Raw genomic sequence first — 16468 nt, forward strand, 5'->3', positions numbered from 1 at the left:
GAGATTTAAACCTTTCACAAACACATCAGTGGGCAAATAAAGCTCATTACTCTCAGTTCAGGGTCATGGCTGAATGAAATGTTGTAAAAGTGGGAAAAAAACACCCAACTGTACAAATGGGTCAAAAATCTCCGTGGGGCTCAGCCAAGCCTGACAATTTAGAATTTGACAAACCTGCAGAAAAAAAATTTTTTTCCTTTAATATGAGAAAACCCCTCTGGAATAAAGCACTGAATTTTTATGTTATTTTTTCACTTATGTGCACTTACATGGTCTTAGGGAAAAATCTGACTTTGAGCTGAAATTTTGCTTCTCCAATTACAGCTCAGGAGATCTCTTTCACACACATTCTCGGCCAGAGGCCTTATGTTGTCTCATAAGCCGGCGTGAAGGGTTTGGGTAATGGAGAAACGCAGTAGTGAGAGCAGAGCTGTAAGATTTGGGCATTCATGGTGATAGTCCGTCTGTTACATTCCTGCGATGTGCCTGGCCCACAGGTGCAGAGGTGACCAGCCCCCTGCTGGAGAGATCCTGGCTCTGACACGTTTGTCCACTGAGCCCATAGCCCAGCTGAGGAGGTTATGCTGGAAAGGAGCGTGTGTTAAGTGCTGAGAGAGGTCTCTTGGACCATTCTTCCCTCTGTGTGTCCTCAAAGAGCATTTAAAGCATGTCTTGGGAAAATCAGGGTATCGCGCACTTATCCCACAGGATGTGTGTCTCATGGGAGGTCTCCACCAGGAGCCTTCAGTAAAAAGAAAAACTTCGGTAGTGAAGATGTGAAGAGAACCAGGAAAGCCCTCTGTTACGTTTCCCCATCAGATGGAGGAAAGTCCCATATCACATCCCCGCCAGGTGGACTTCCAAGCACTGTCCGAACATTGTCAGGGCCCGTTTTCCAGTACCACAAGGAATCCGCCTTCTCATTGGGTAGCCTCGACTACGAGGAATTCCTCCTGGGGTGGAGCCAGACCTTGAGTCTCCAGAAGCTGACTTCCACGCTCTCTAGGAAAACACGCAGCACATCTGTGACACGCAACAGCCTTTCAGCCATGGTGTCTCATTCAGTGACTTCTTCCCAAGCGAAGTCTGGTGTTTTACTCAGCCCAGTGACTGCACCCTAAGTCTGCTGAGATTTAGTAAGGAGGAATGGAAATCTGGTAGAAATGTCTCTCTGAGTCTCTCTCTCTTGCTCATTCTTTGAACCTTGCCTCCCAACACTATTATAATTTATTTCTGAACTTTCAAAGGATAAGTTACAGGCATTCATATGCTCCAATTATGAATTTCCTAAACATAAGGATTTTCTTTTCCATAAGCACAGTTTACCAGAACTTAATATATGTTGATATAATACTATTAGTTTATTTATAGGCTTTATTCAAATTTTACCGACTGTTTCACTAATGACTTTTGTAGCCAAGGACAGAACTGTTTTCTGGCCCAGGATCTAAACTGCAGTTTTGTATTGTACTTACATGTTATATAAATCCTTTAGCTCCCCCCTCCTCTCCCCTCCCCGCCCTCCCCTTTCCTTCAGTTACCTCCTTTCCCCTGTTCTTCCTTCCCCTTCCCTCCCCTCCTCTCCTCTCTTCTCCCCTCTCTCCTTCTCCTCCCCCCCCTTTTTTTTCCTTACCTTGACATCTTTGAAGTGTATCAGTCAGATGACTGGTAGCATGCCCCTCATTTTGGGTTTGCTGATTTTCCTCATGGTCAAATTCTGGCTGTGCATTTTGGCCATGAAGACCATAGAAGTGATGCTGTGTGCTTCTCAGTGAGATGCACAAGGTGATGTCCACTTTGATCACTTGAGTAAGGTGGTGTCTGCCAGTTTTCTCCAGTGGAAAGTTATTAGTATCCGTTTATGATAAATGTCTCACGGGAGGTGCGCTGGACGTGACCAGACGGGTGCGGCCGGGGGAGCCCGTGATTTGACATCCCTTTCCCACTGGTTTCAGAGTCCAACAGCCGCAGGGCTGTGAACAGAGGCTACGTCGCCGGCTTGCTCAGGCTGCATCTGGACTGGCACCACCGGGACACCGCCAATGCCTACGTGCGGATCCGCCGGGCGCTGCTGCTCTGCCTCAGGCACATTGCCAACCTCCGGTCTGGCAGGGAGGCCTTCCTGGCAGCCCGGGGCATGGAGATCCTCTTCAGCTCCGCCCAGGTAATTAGCCCTGGGGTCACCTCTGCAGGTGGGTGACACCTGGATGGTTCCTGAGGAACACAGCTCGAGACCCTCAGTACCTCTCTTGCTGCGTGCTGTGGGCAGAGGCTCTGGATTCAGTCCCTCATCCGCTCGTTCACTCCTGCACCGGCGGATTCATTCATTCCATTACGTGTGTGTTGGCTGAGCTGGGCAGTGCGGTGGTCAGGACAGTTCCCGGCCCTCGTGCTTGACACTTGTGCAACTTTGAGACCCTCTGGGTCTCAGCTTTCTTCTTTGAAAAGAGGGAAATACTCAAGCCTGGCTTGCGGCACGGCCTGACTATGTTAACGTAGAGATGTGTTGGATTTAATGGAGTGCTGGCCGCGACTTGGCTGGTTTAGGAGCGTGAGCGGTTGCTGGCATTACTAGCACTGTGGAATCTGGAGGTGAATGCGACAGGCAAGACCCCAGATCTTGTGGGGTAAACATTCTAGCAGGAAAGCCAGGCACTAAGGAGGCAACGAATTCAACGAGGAGGGTCATTTCGTATTGCTCCCTGGTATCAATTAAGTCAGGCCATCAGAGGTGACTCCCTGAGGTGGAGGGAGCACGTGTTCTGCGGGAGGGGCCGAGTCTTCTCTGAGCAGGTGCCACCTAAGCTGAGACCTGAATTACTGGAAAAGCCGGTCCTGCCAGGTTCAAGAGGAACAGCATCCCAGGCAAAGGGGAGCACCTGCGCTGGCTGGGACTGCTCGGTACCCCAGTGGGATATGTAGTCTCTGGTTTCCTGGATTTCAGCCCTTACAACAAAGTCCTTAAATGCACTTGCTTAGGACTAATTTAAACATCACAGTGCGAGGCTACATGCTCCCTCTCTATGGAGGAGGAGAAGGCTTCCCGAATATCCCTCACCTGCTCACTCCCCTTCCCTGGGGCTAGGGGCCAGCAGCCCTGCTTGACGCACATTGAGGCATGGAGCTCCCTGCTGTCTTCCCATTAGCTCCTCTTCTCTGCATCCTCTTCCTTGGTCTCCTCACTCCTCTCGGGACACCCTCCCCTTTTTCTGTACCTGCACATGTCCGAGGCAGGGAAGCACTCGGGAGTGCTGTCTTCCAACCGTGGCATCTGCAGACTTTTCTATTAAAACAGCATCCCCCGGGACGCCTGGGTGGCTCAGTGGGTTAAAGCCTCTGCCTTTGGCTCAGGTCATGATCCTAGGATCCTGGGATCGAGCCCCACATCAGGCTCTCTGCTGAGGAGGGAGCCTGCCTCCTCCTCTCTCTCTCTCTTTCTCTGCCTGCCTCTCTGCCTACTTGTGATCTGTCAAATAAATAAATAAAAATCTTTAAAAACAAAAAAACCAAAAAAACAGCATCCCCCTCTCCCCTGCGTCTGGACGATAACGTCGTCCTGGCCTGCAGACCGGTACCTGCCTTCACGTCTGCTGTCACCCATGGGCTTCTTTCCATCAGCGCGGCTTTCGCAGCCTCTCTGTCATGAAAGAGCTGCACGGAACCTTCCTTTTCTCTGGACGAAGCTGTGCTTGGAATGTCTCCAAGCGTCACCGTACTTTGTAAGCTGTGCCCCCCCAAATCTCGAGTAGACACCCCCGCCGCCCCCACTGCTGATGCCTAGCAACCCCAGACTCCAGCTCCTGCGCTCCAGCCAAGTCCTCTGCCTCCTTTGGCTCTTTCTCTGCTCTGGGTTAGGAGGAATTAAAAGGGCAGGAAAGGAAGAAGACAGCCCCGAAGTACGTATCTGTGGGAGGGACGGGGTGCAGAACGTAGCAAGAGAAGCACAGACACGAAAGGGCCCATGAGCCTGGAAACAGGGTGTACGTAAGATCTGTCTACCCGTCTCAGGCTTGCTCTTTCTCCTGGTGCCGTAGACTACTGTCTGGGTCCCCCAAACCCATGTGCCGAATCCCTACTGCCCAAAGTGATGGCATGGGGGAGGTGGGGCCTTTGGCCTTTGGGAGGGGTGAGGTCATGAGGGTGCAGCCCCCAGGAATGGGATGTGTGCCCTTACTAAGAGAGGCCCCTGACAGCTCCCTGGTCCTCACTGCCTGTGAGAACTCGGCCATCTCCCCCAGAAGGCAGGTTCTTCCCAGGCGGGGAACCTGCTGGTGCCTGAAACTAGACCTCAGCCTCCAGAGCCACGAGAAACAAGTGTGGACTGTTTCCAGCCCCGGGTCTGTGGTGTCCTTCCAGGGCAGAGCGGGCTGAGACAGCCACACCCCGCCCCACAGGCCTCGCTCTTTGGCTGATCTGAATCCGTCCTGTCCATCCCTGGAAACCATGACTGCATCTCCAGCAGTTCTGAGTGAGCTCTGAGCATTTCTAGGCAATCGTCACAGCCAAGGGTGGCTGGAGGAACCTGGAGTCTCCCGGGGCTGCCAAAACGGAGCACCACAAACCAGAGATTCATTCTCTCCCAGGCCTGGGGGCCGGAGTCCCAAAGCAAGGTGGCGGCAGGGCTGGTTCCTTCTGGGGCCACGGAGGGGGGGATCCTGCCCCAGGCTCTCTGGTAGGTCCCCCTCGCAGATTCTGCTGGTGCCTCTCAGCCTGTTGGAGCGGCCCCTCATCTCTGCCTCCAGCTTCACAGGACGTTCTCCTTGGGTGCAAGTCTGTGTCCAAATGCCCCCTTTTTCAAGGACCCCAGTCCTATGGGAGTAGAGTCCACCCTAATGGCCTCACTTTAATTTTTTTCCTTTCATCTTTTGTTTTAAGTTTTTATTTCAATTCCAGTTAGTTAACATACAGTGTAATACTGGTTTCAGGTGCACCATATAGTGATTCCACATTTCTACATGTCACCTGGTGCTCGTCACACATTCACTCCTTAATCCCCATCACCTGTTTCCCCTCCCCCACCCACTTCTCCTCTGGTGACAAGCAGTGTATCCTCTACAGTTAGGAGTCTGGTTCTGTAAACAGAATTGTATTTTATTTTAATATTTTTATTTTGTTTTGTTTTATTTTAATATTTTTATTTTGTTTTATTTTAATATTTTTATTTTATTTTGTTTTATTTTATTTATTTTAAAAGATTTTATTTATTTAGAAAGAGAGAGAGAGAATCTCAAGCCAACTCCACCCTGAGTATAGAGCCCAATGTGGAGCTCAGTGCAGGGGCTCGATCTCAGGACCCTGAGATCATGACCTGAGTGGAAATCAAGAGTCGGACCCTTAACCGACTGAGCCACCCCTGTACCCAGGCAAGCAGGATTTTACAAGCAGTTCTCGGCAGGTCCGCGAAGACCTGGGCTGTTCAGTAAATGAATTCACAGCAAGCTCCCAGCCTCCAGTTTCTTATGGGAGTGGACACAGGATATAAACGGAGGCCGAATCAGGCCTATGTGCCAGGCTGCTCTAGCCTGTGGGGACTCTGCACCCGGGCTGGGCGCCGTAAGCCCAGCACTGCTACAGCTGTACTGATTTGAACGCCCATCGGTCCTCCCCCTTCCGCCAGGGAAGGGACTGCCGTCCTTGGACGGCCAACAAGGGAACCTGGGATCTAGTCTATGTCATTGTGGTGGCTGTTTGCAAATTACAATGATGATGATGCTGGTGTGCCCGTAATAGCAAAAGACGAGGAAGAGGCAGAATCAGAGGGACGAGGAGGAGAGGGAAGGGGAGGGGGGAGGAGAGAGGGGAAGAAGAAGAGGAGGGCAGAACTTCCTAGACCATGAAAAGAAATTCTGATTTCATTTCTATCAGGTTTGAAGCAGGGGAGTGACATGATACGATGTATGCTTTTTGTTTTTTTTTAATTGTGATGAAATCTGTACGACATAAAGTTGGCCATCTTGGCCATTTTCAAGTGTACAGTTTGGTTGTATTAAGTGCACCCGCACTGTTTTATAACCGATCTCCAGATCTCTTTTCATCTTGCAAAACCGAAACTCTATACCCATTAAACCGATTTATGACCTTGAAGGACCATTCAGGCTGCCATTTGGACAGGAGGGCATCCGAGGGCACGGAAAGAAGGAGGGGGAGGGTGGTTAGCTCAGGCAGAGACGCGGATGGCTTTGGCTAGTTGGGAGGAGAACTGGAACTTAAATCAAGGCTTTCTGGATTTTTCCACTAAAGTGTCTCATTTTCTTTTTTTCTTTTTAATATTTTATTTATTTATTTGACAGATAGAGATCACTGGTAGGCAGAGAGAGAGAGAGAGAGAGGAGGAAGCAGGCTCCCTGCTGAGCAGAGAGCCCGATGCAGGGCTCGATCCCAGGACCCTGGGATCATGACCCGAGCCGAAGGCAGAGGCTTTAACCCACTGAGCCACCCAGGCGCCCCAAAAGTGTCTCATTTTCTTATGGTGAAAGTTATTACTAGGGCTCTGTGCTGAGTAGCAGTGGCCTTCTGGGATCTCCTTTTGCATTCTTAGGAGATTTTATGAGCTTCGTGCTGCCTGTTGACATCTTGCTAGCGACCACTTACTGTGCAGTTTTGGACAGGCACTTTGCCTATTTTAACTCTAATTCACACACCTCCTTATGACAGAAGTTCTGTTAGTATCTCGGCTCTACAGACGAGGGAAGTATAGCACAGAGGGGGTGCAGCAGCTTGCCAGGGTGAAGCTGTTCGTGTTCATGGGCCGGGACTTGAATCCAGGTGGTCTTGCTCCAGGATTTGAACCGAGTGCTATACAGCAACCCCCCACCCCCTGCCTGCCGAGACCCCCAGTGGATGCCTGAAACTCTGGAGCGTACCAAACCCATATCCACTCTGATTTTTTCCTGTGCAGTCATGCCCGTGATAAAATTAATTTATAAATTAAGCACAGCAAGAGATTAGCACCAGCAACAATTATAAAATAGAACAATTACAGCAATATGCTATTGTAAAAATTGTGAGGATATGGTCCCTCCCTCTTGAGATACCTTTCTATGCTGTCCTCACCCTTCTTGGGATGATATGAGATGATAAACTGCCCACGTGGTGAGATGAAGTGAGGCACTGGGACGTAGCGTTAGGCGGTCGAGCTTCTGACGATACTGCAGAAAGAGCGTCGTCTGCTTCCAGACTGGGCTTGACCACGGCCACCTCAGATCTGGGAATCACAGAACCGCGATAAGGAGATAAGGAGCTACTTTCCTCTCGCCTGCCCGCATCTCGCAGAAGTAGTGTATTTATTCTTCCAAAGCTAATTCAGAGACGTTAAGTGTGAATTGAATATGGTAAGCGCTGTCATATTCCATCATCTTTTCCAAGTAGCAGGTGTATTATTGGAAGTGATGGGGAAAGTGAGCGAGAAATTTTCACTTTTGCCCCCAATTCTGAGACAGTTGTTCCCAGGGATCCTGTTTCTTGGGGTCTCGTCATCTTTGATGCAGAGCCGCCCAAGTGCCAACCCTGGGATAGCAGGAGGCTGAGAGCGAGGCCCCCTTAAATTTTGCATCCAGAGCGCCTCCCGTGGGCCACCTCTCGCCCTGCCCTGGGGGCCGGAAGTACCTGTCCCTTAACACTAGGGAAACCTTGGCAGGTGACTTTGGAAGCAAGGATGATTTTAAAATTCATAAAGGTTTTCCGCAGACTGTGTTTACTACACTGTTTCCCACCAACCTGATTTAGGCAGTCATTCACTGAAATCCTAATACCTTGGTTCTGTTGATTTTATGGTGTGGCCCCGCCTGTCAGGACAGGTGAACTTGCCTCCATCCTTCCTCTCACTGGCCATCTGCACCATCCCATGCAAAGTAAAACACAGCATTATTGCCACATTCATCAATAACAGTACCAGTGACAATCACAGACACAACTGGCTTCCAAAATGCTGGTAATTTTGACAGTTCCCTGGCTTGTTCCTGGCTCCATGCTTCCTAAGAATAAAGTTCAGAACTTGACCCGTGATGAGCCATCTACTCTCCCTCTCTCCCTCCCCCAGACTCAGTTCTCGCTTTTTCCAATAACAGTACTTTTCACAAAGCACTAGAAATCATTTGACCAGTCTCAGGGATGAGGTAGCCTTGACTGATTCCTTTTCCATGGAGAGTGTTTCCTGCTGTGGGTTCAGGACACCTGATGGGAACCATTTGAGCACACCGAAGGGGGAATAGCATTCTTGATTGTGTTAAAACATTCCTGGTTTGAACGTTGGGCTAACTGGTTTTTGCTTTTGTCCTTGTTTTTTAATCATTTGGATAGTTTGAAATCATGGCTAAAAGTTTGTTAAATTTTTTTCTCCTTTTTTTTTTTTTTTTTTAATGTGGAGCTGCTTATAATGTGGGCCTGGAGATGCCGTAGTATGACGTCATCACAGCCCCTCTCCCCTGGGACAAGTGCTCAGCATCCTCCCTGTCTCCTACTATGACTTGTTGGCCTCAGAGCTCACTTGGAACCCCTGGGAATATCAGATTAGAAGCTCACACTTGGCAACTTTCTGCACAAAGTCAGTAGACAAAGCATTTACTAAGAGCCTGAAGAAAATGGCCTAGTTTTGCCAAAGAGTTACCGACTTATTCCCAACCCTCTCTCTCAATTTAGTAACCTTGTTTTTGCATTTCTCAAAGTGTCTGAAAAGAAGGGTCTTGTCAGGTTCCATCAGTATCAAAATGTTACATCTGCAAACCCAATTTTCCTTTGCTTTGGGTAGCTACCAAGAGGGATCAACACCGTGGGCTCTGAGAACAGGCATGTTATTTAATTTAGGTGCTTGGGATTTACTTAGTCTTTTTTTCCGATTTCATATTTTATCTTTTTCCTTTATGGTTTTCTATTCAGGTAATAGCTGAAAGAGAAGAGTAAGCCTTCCATCAATTTGGCTACTCATTCTCTAATTTAGGCAGTAATTCACAATGACACCATGATGGCTGAAGGAAGTTCCTCTCCCACCCTTTCCTGGGCTATCCTGGACAATGTCTTCCCTTAGCCACAGCGTCCCCTGAAAGACTTTTGAGTCTATTTTCGGACTTAATTCCTTCCAATCACATATGAGCTGTGAGAAAGAAAGAAAAATGTTTCAGATGATGCCCTGGGCCAAAGCAGATTCTACATTAGACGGAATTCTCCGTTAGAACGTTCCACGTAGACCTTCTCTGTTAAGGGCGTTTGCTGTCCACATGTGTAAGCCATGACCGGAACTACCGATCTAACAAGGGCACCCTGGGTAAGGTGTCGGCATCTGACAGGGTCTTCTCTTTGTTCAGAACCGCCTGGACGACAAACGCTTGGAGCCCATCATCTCCATCGTGATTCAGACCCTGAGGCAGTGTTACCCAAGGAGCCCGCTTCCCTTGGTCACATCCAGCAGCGCGTATGCCTTCTCCATCCCGGGGAGCATCCCCCCTGAGCCTCCGTGTGCTCTAACTGAAGGTAAAGCCAGTGGGCGACGATGAGCTTTCTGGCCAGTCTTGCAGGTTGGCAATATTTCAGAGCGACGTAGATGAAAGTAGCATCAGTGCTTTTGCAGGCTAACCACAAATGTCCAAGAAGCTAATTAGAGAAATGTATGAAAAAAGGAAGCTTTCCATAGACGGAATGAACAGATACTAAGCTCACTTATTTTGTTCTTAATTATTAACTGTAGCCACTTTTCCCGGTAGCTGTTGAATGCCTATATCGTCATCTCAGCTAATTAGAAAAAAAAAAAAAAGTATATTCTCGGTCCCATGATTGAGGCTCTCTACTGTACTGACTCGCTTTGGAATTAATTTGCCTTAAGGATGAACTTGAAATAAAGCTTTGGCTAGTTACAAGCCCATGCTAGTCACATTACATGCTTGAAAGTATGATTATTTAATCTCCGTGACCTCCTTTCACGGAACAGAGTTCCCTTGGCATCATCTTGCCACAATGGCCCTGGACGCTTTCTATGGTCTTTTGTTGTAACTGAGTCCCTTCTTATCAAAATTAGGGAGTCAGTCAAGGTGCTGAATTATAGTAAATTTTGCCTGTATGTGATCTCTAAACTTTGGTGATGTTGTTTGCATAAATAGTTGTAAGTTGGGCAGGGCAACCCAGAATGGTGTTCATGTGTCTTTTTTTTGTTTTCTGTTTTTTTCTTTTAAAGATTTTATTTATTTATTTGAGAGAGAGAGAGAGAGAGAGTGAGAGAGAGCATGAGAGCTGAGAAGGTCAGAGGGAGAAGTGGTCTCCCCAAGGAGCCAGGAGCCCAATGTGGGACTTGATCCTGGGACTCCAGGACCATGACCCGAGCCGAAGGCAGTTGCCCGGTGAACTGAGCCACCCAGGTGCCCTGTTCATGTGTCCTTTTATTCTGCGCTCACTCTGCCTTCGACGTGGGGCAGTTTAGACTTCATGGGACGGTGCTTCCCTGTGCCTCTGTGTGTATAATTTGCACGTGCCAATAAGTGTCAGGGTGTTGGGGGACAGTGCACTTGATAATGAGAAAAAGGAAGACTAGCCGCTGTGTGGTGAGAACCCAGATCCGAGGCATAGGGGAAGCCGCAACCATTTTCTCCCTCTTTCTCCATGCAGAGGATTTTGAAGATGATGCTGATGAAGAAGCGGATAAAGATTCAGACTCCGAAGATACGAAAGAGCAAGTAAGTACAGCAGCCCTCACTTCCAGGGCTCTCCATATTCACGTGGTCCAGAGGGAAACATGCCTCTCTGTGTCCAGCTAAGACCAGTGTAACTTGTAAGGAGACACTTTTGTACTTCCACGCCAATGCCTGGCACACAGTGGTGTTCAATAAATGACAGCTACGATTGTCGACTTCCACCCTGGTAGGTCCCGAGCAACGTCTCCTTGTAAAGTTGGAGGCCCTCCATTACCGAGGCACTAATGTCTTGTCAGGATGAGCCTCTCGATAGACCCTTCTGGTTGGTATATGTAATCAGTGCGAATGGCATCCAGGCAGAGACCATGGAAACATTTCCTAGGAAATTCTCTCTGGCCGATCTGTGCTTGGATCTCCTGTGGTGTTCACTTCCATTCACCTCCCAGTCTGTGTGAACTGTGCTCACTTGGGTATGTGATGTGTACGCGGGCCAGCAGGGAGGGGTGCTCTTTGGTCTCTGTCCCATGATGACCCATGATATGTAGAGCAGAGGTTAGCAAACTTTCTGTAAAAGATCAGACAAGGTTAGTCTAGGCTTTGTGGACCTACAGTCTCGGCCATAATTGCTCAGCATCACTGTGATCACACAGAAGCAACTGCAGACAGTGGGTAAGTGGCTGGGCACGGCTGGATTCCAGTAAAACTTTTCTTGATGAGAAATGGGTAATGGGACATAGAGTACTGACTGCACTTCTAGAAAAGGACTTTTGTCATTTCTCTGGATAATTCTTTGCTATGGGCGATTATCCTGTGCATCGTGGGATGGTTGGCAAAGCCTTTGGTTTCTCCTCACCAGATACTGGGAGCACCTACCCTTGGCCCCTCCCTCCCCCGAAAGTCATGAATCAAAAATGTCTCCAGGAATTGCTGAGTGTCCTTTGGTGGGGGGGAGCAATGTCACTGTCCCAGAATAATGACAACGTATCTCTGAGTTAGAATTCTGCTTCTGTTTCTGTTGGCGGAGATGGATGTGGACCAGCTCTTTCAAATTAGAGCCCCTTAAATTTGTCATCTGCAAAATAAGATGGAGAAGCAGATGCTACTTTTTATAACACTCCTGGAGATGAGACCTGAATTAAAAAAAAAAAAAGTCTATCATCTGTTTATTTGCCTGTCATCATCTATCCATCCATCCATCCACCAACCCACCTCCTCTTTTCCTTCCCTTCCCTCCTACCTCCCTACCTATCTGGAGAGTTCTCTGGAGTTGAGAGTTCTCTATCATAAGATGGTAGCTGCAGGCTCATAGAGGCTATGGCTCAGTCTCTAGGTTAAGACTGTAGGTTAAGAGCGCTCAGTCTCTAGGTTAAGACCGCTATTGACCCTTCAGTGTTCTCAGGGTTTTGTTGATAAATGGAATCATTTCCGAAGTCATCAGTAGTAAATTGGGTCTTTGCTGTGGCCTGGCAGCACAGGCCTATTGTGTACCCTGAGTTATTTGAATAATACAGTGCTGCGGCGATCATCCGTAAATGACACTTCCCTCTACCGTCTTCCTTGCTCTTTGATGACTGGTTGTCTGATGCAGAGTGCCGGTCGCCTCCTGTATCTAATGTGCAGAGACAAGCGGCATGCCTGTGTCTGACTCAGGCCATTTGGGATGGAGTACTCAGGACGGTCTCCTTTTTCCCCACCGTGCTGCAGATGATGGTGGGTTGGGGAGGAGAGAAACCCAAACAAATCAACAAATCCAGCTGGGAAAGCAGCACAGGACAAATTGGTGAGGGCCTGGAAACTATTCATCAAAGTCTTCGGGCCAAAAGGAGAGCATGAGAAGTCAGTGTGTGAGCATGAGTTGTAGAGAAATGGGGCACATCAGAATCAGGGCTTGGTTCTGGGGTGTTGCAAAAGAGCAAGGGAACTGGCGCTCCAGCAAACTGATTTTCCTTCCTGAACCCAGAAGCATTTGCTGCAAGAAATGTGGGCAAGAAGCCAGGAATATTTGTTTCTGGTCATAGATCTGACCCAGGCTGTTAACTGATGGCCTTTTCATTTGAAAATTCTTAGTTAATAATTGGGCTCAGCTGTTTAGAAAGAATGATTAAAAGGAACTTTTGTAAGGGTCTTGAGAATGGAAAGTTGGGTGCTTTTCTCTGAAAACTCAACGTCAACATAAGAAAAGAGAAACTTATAAGAAGTACAGACCAGATGTTGGCTATGTTTTTTTTTTCTTTTAATATATATTTTTTATTCTTCGCAAACACAACTGTTAGACTTGGACAAGCTCTGAGGAAGAGGAGGATAAACAGAGTGACCTCAAGCTCTCCTCTTCTTTGCTTCCTCTTTCCTTCCTTTTTAGTTTTTTGTTTCTTGCAGGTACTTCCTTGGCCGTGATCCATGTGAGAGGCTACAGGCTAAGTTCCTGGGGATGGTAATATGATACAAAAGCAAACGAGACATAGATTTTTATCTTCAAAGAGTTTGCAGTCTAGTGAACTTGGAGATTGTCCCTACCAGAGTTCAAGTCACCATCTTTGAAAGGGTGGTGAGCTCAAGTGTAAGGCTGGGGAAAGTCAATCATATTGGAAGGGTCCAATCTGAGGAAGAAGGAACAGAAAACATGATCTGGATTATTTGGGTCCCAGAATCCTAAATGATGAACCCTGTCAGGGGTTGCTGTGAGAACATGGAGGCAGGCCCATCGCTGAATAAGTATAAGTGGCCTTTACAAGAAATACAGAAGGAGGGGAGAACCCACCTGAGTGCCTGGATACTCAGAGACTGAGATACAAAGCTTTGGGGGACCATAGATGGTCTCTGTTACCACTACTCTACTTCGCTGTTATACTGAGAAACCAAACATGGAAGGATGTGGCTGTGTTCCGGTAAAACTTTATTTAAAAAAACCAACAGTTGCTTATAGTTAGTTACCTCCTGCTCTCAAGCTAGGTAGGTCTCCCAACTCCATGTAGAATGCATGAGGCAGCACCTCATGGGCTACACGACACTCCTTACTCCAGACATGCCAGCCTTACTCGCTAGTGGTGCCAGATTGGGTTTCCATTGGTACTGCTTCCCACAACTTCCCACAACCCACTGCCCCTTTCAATATATCCATGGCATTTATCACCATTGGAAATGACCTTCTTCATTTGTTTGCTGTCTTCCTTCTCTCCCCAGAAGGCAGATTCCACAGGAACATCGACTTTTGTCTGTTCCGTTACCACTAATTCTTCAGTACCCAGAATGGTACCTGCTCATAGTAGGTGCTCATTAAATGTTTTTGAGAAGACCAAGGGACATAAATGGCAAGGGGGATAGAAGAATAGGTGCAGTGATTGTCATTCTGTGGATGCTGGCGGTGGCAAGACACAGAATTCTTTCATATCACACTTTACTAATTTTTATATAAATTCGTTATTTATGGTGAGGACTGATAAATCCTAAAATGGATGCTGAGGAAATTTGTATACATTCTTTCTTTTCTTTTTTTTTTAAGATTTTATTTATTTATTTGACAGATCACAAGTAGGCAGAGAGGCGGGCAGAGAGAGAGAGAGAGAGAGAGAGGAGGAGGAGGAGGAGGCAGGCTCCCCGCTGAGCAGAGAGCCCCATGCGGGGCTTGATCCCAGGACCCTGAGATCATGACCTGAGCCGAAAGCAGAAGCTTAACCCACTGAGCCACCCAGGTGCCCCTACATTCTTTCTTTTCATTAAGAAGTATACAACCTGACATCTTGAATTCTCCTTAGCATAGGCTAGCACTATAATTTGGAATCAAGGAAACCATGTCCCAAGATTCTGAAAATTTGCACATGTAGTAGCTTGACTTGATGCTTCTCAGGGTGGCTGTCTTGAGTGTAATATATATATGTCTATATCTATAAATACAGATATAGATATAGACACATAGATATATATTTAGATATTATATATATATTTCTATATTCCATTATAGGATGATGACTTGGAAACAGATGTGAACAAGCTGAGTTCCAGACCTGGTCTTGACCGACCCGAAGAGGAGCTGAGGCAGTATGAGGCCATGTGTCTGGAGCTCTCGTGCAGCTTCGAGGTAGGGCATATGCCGTGGTTCTGCTCCCTGGCGATGCATGGTGGGTTCTTTGCAGAACCTGAGAGGCCAAGCAGGAGGTCTCCAGATGGAGAGCATTGCTTATCCTTAGCAATCTGCTTCTGGGGTCTTTCTGAGAGTGAAGCAGAAGGCTAAGCAAAATGTGAAAAAGGGGGCCAAGCTGGATGCAGGCAAGGCACTTGGCACCGAGATGGGCATAGGATGACCATACGCATCACCACCTATTGTCCGGAGGACAAAGTGCCTTGTCCTCACGTCCTGAAAGTGCACTGAAAATTCTCGGTGATTTCTTTTTCCCCTGCACGATGGGAAAGTTGTCCTAGATGGCTTTCTGAAGGTGGCCAGTCCAATTCCAAGGTTTTTTGAATAGAAACAAATTGAGAACCTTCCACCTGGTAAGGTAGTGGCTAGTTGCTGCTCCCACTAGGGTTGCTGTTGTCAAGATTTTAGACCTGCCTTTGGATCTCTATTATTTTCTTATGGCTCTTAGTATATCATGAATTTGCCCACCTCTAAGCATACCAGCTAAATCCCATGGAGAAGGGAAGCAGCATATTCTATTTTAAACCAGAAAGCCAAAGGAGATCAGTAGGTAAAAATTTCAGCAAAGAAAATTTCAGTCCAGTGTAAGGAATACTTTAAAAAAAAAAACAAACAATCAGAATGGTCTTCAAGTGAAAGGTGCTGCCTTGGGGTGTAATGAAAATAATGTAAATAAGTTTGTAACCAGGCTGTAAGTTTTGGGGATGTTCCAGAGGGCATTTGTGTGCTGTATAGAATTACACTAGACCCACCCAATGCCCCTTCCAAACATGAGTTTCTGTGATTCTCCCATTTCTTTGATTCTTGAAGCTAGCCTTTTCTTGTCTGACCTTGGGAAAAGCTTCTTAATCACAGGATTTAAGCTTAACTCTGTGCCCAGAGAGTGAGGACAGGGGTCACGTTGTATTTTCTATCAGGAAGGAAACACTGACATATTCTTTTTCATTTTAAACCCGAAGGAACTTGAGTCTAAACCTGGAGATAATTTGAACTTTGAAGAGACTCAGGATGCTGAGCACTACCACATTCCGCCTGTGACCTCCCCAAAGCAGCATTATTTGACTAAGGACCAAAGCTCCTGGGGGCAAGAAAGAGAAGACATGGTCCAGACATCTCTTCTGAGCATGGTGAAGATGGGAAGGTCCACCATGCATCCAGCCTCCAAAAGAGGCCCTGGGATGAATGCATACCAAAATATGCAGTCAAATGGTCTTGGGATAGATTCTTCTGGAACAGAAGTCCCTGACATTCAAGCTTCCCTCAAACAGGATGCTTGGGACATAGACATGATTTCCTGCCCAATGATGAGTGTCTCCCTCTCCAATTCTGCTAGGCCTACAGAAACTGCTGAAGTAATAGATAAGCTTCTGCAGACACATCCCAAGCATATTCCCTTCCATGACCCCCATCTTTATATGGCCAAAGCCAGAAGAACCAGATCTGTGGCTGACTTCAAGAGGATGGCATTTCCTGACCTCTGGGGTCACCGTCCACCTCCCTCTGCTCAGTCCATGCTGGAACGCAAATGTGGAGTCCAGAGGTGATGTTGGTGCTGATTTGGAAGCTGTATTTTTCTCTTTAATATTTTAATCGGCAGAATGGTTGTGTAGAGAGTTCTGCTATCTTTGGAAAAATGAGAATCAGTCAGGAGCATGTTCAAATCCTTTGGGAAGCTTTTGCCAAACGCAGAAGCTTGCCTTCCTCCCTGGACATATCA

The 16468-nt window shown here is 47.4% G+C and overlaps 1 protein-coding gene across 1 annotated transcript in view; it reads left to right on the plus strand.

Annotated features, from left to right (window-relative positions):
• LOC111152678 (ATP/GTP binding protein like 1) overlaps positions 1 to 16468 on the plus strand; it is a 438273-nt gene that overhangs the window by 78485 nt on the left and 343320 nt on the right. Inside the window, exons 6-10 of the mRNA XM_022511237.1 lie at positions 1956 to 2164; positions 9300 to 9465; positions 10591 to 10658; positions 14575 to 14691; positions 15711 to 16291. Of these exons, the coding sequence (XP_022366945.1) occupies positions 1956 to 2164; positions 9300 to 9465; positions 10591 to 10658; positions 14575 to 14691; positions 15711 to 16291 (1141 nt within the window). The remainder of the gene's footprint in view (positions 1 to 1955; positions 2165 to 9299; positions 9466 to 10590; positions 10659 to 14574; positions 14692 to 15710; positions 16292 to 16468) is intronic.

Source organism: Enhydra lutris, unplaced genomic scaffold (assembly GCF_002288905.1).
Source record: "Enhydra lutris kenyoni isolate GAN:26980312 unplaced genomic scaffold, ASM228890v2 scaffoldscaffold29, whole genome shotgun sequence".
NCBI lineage: Eukaryota > Metazoa > Chordata > Mammalia > Carnivora > Mustelidae > Enhydra > Enhydra lutris.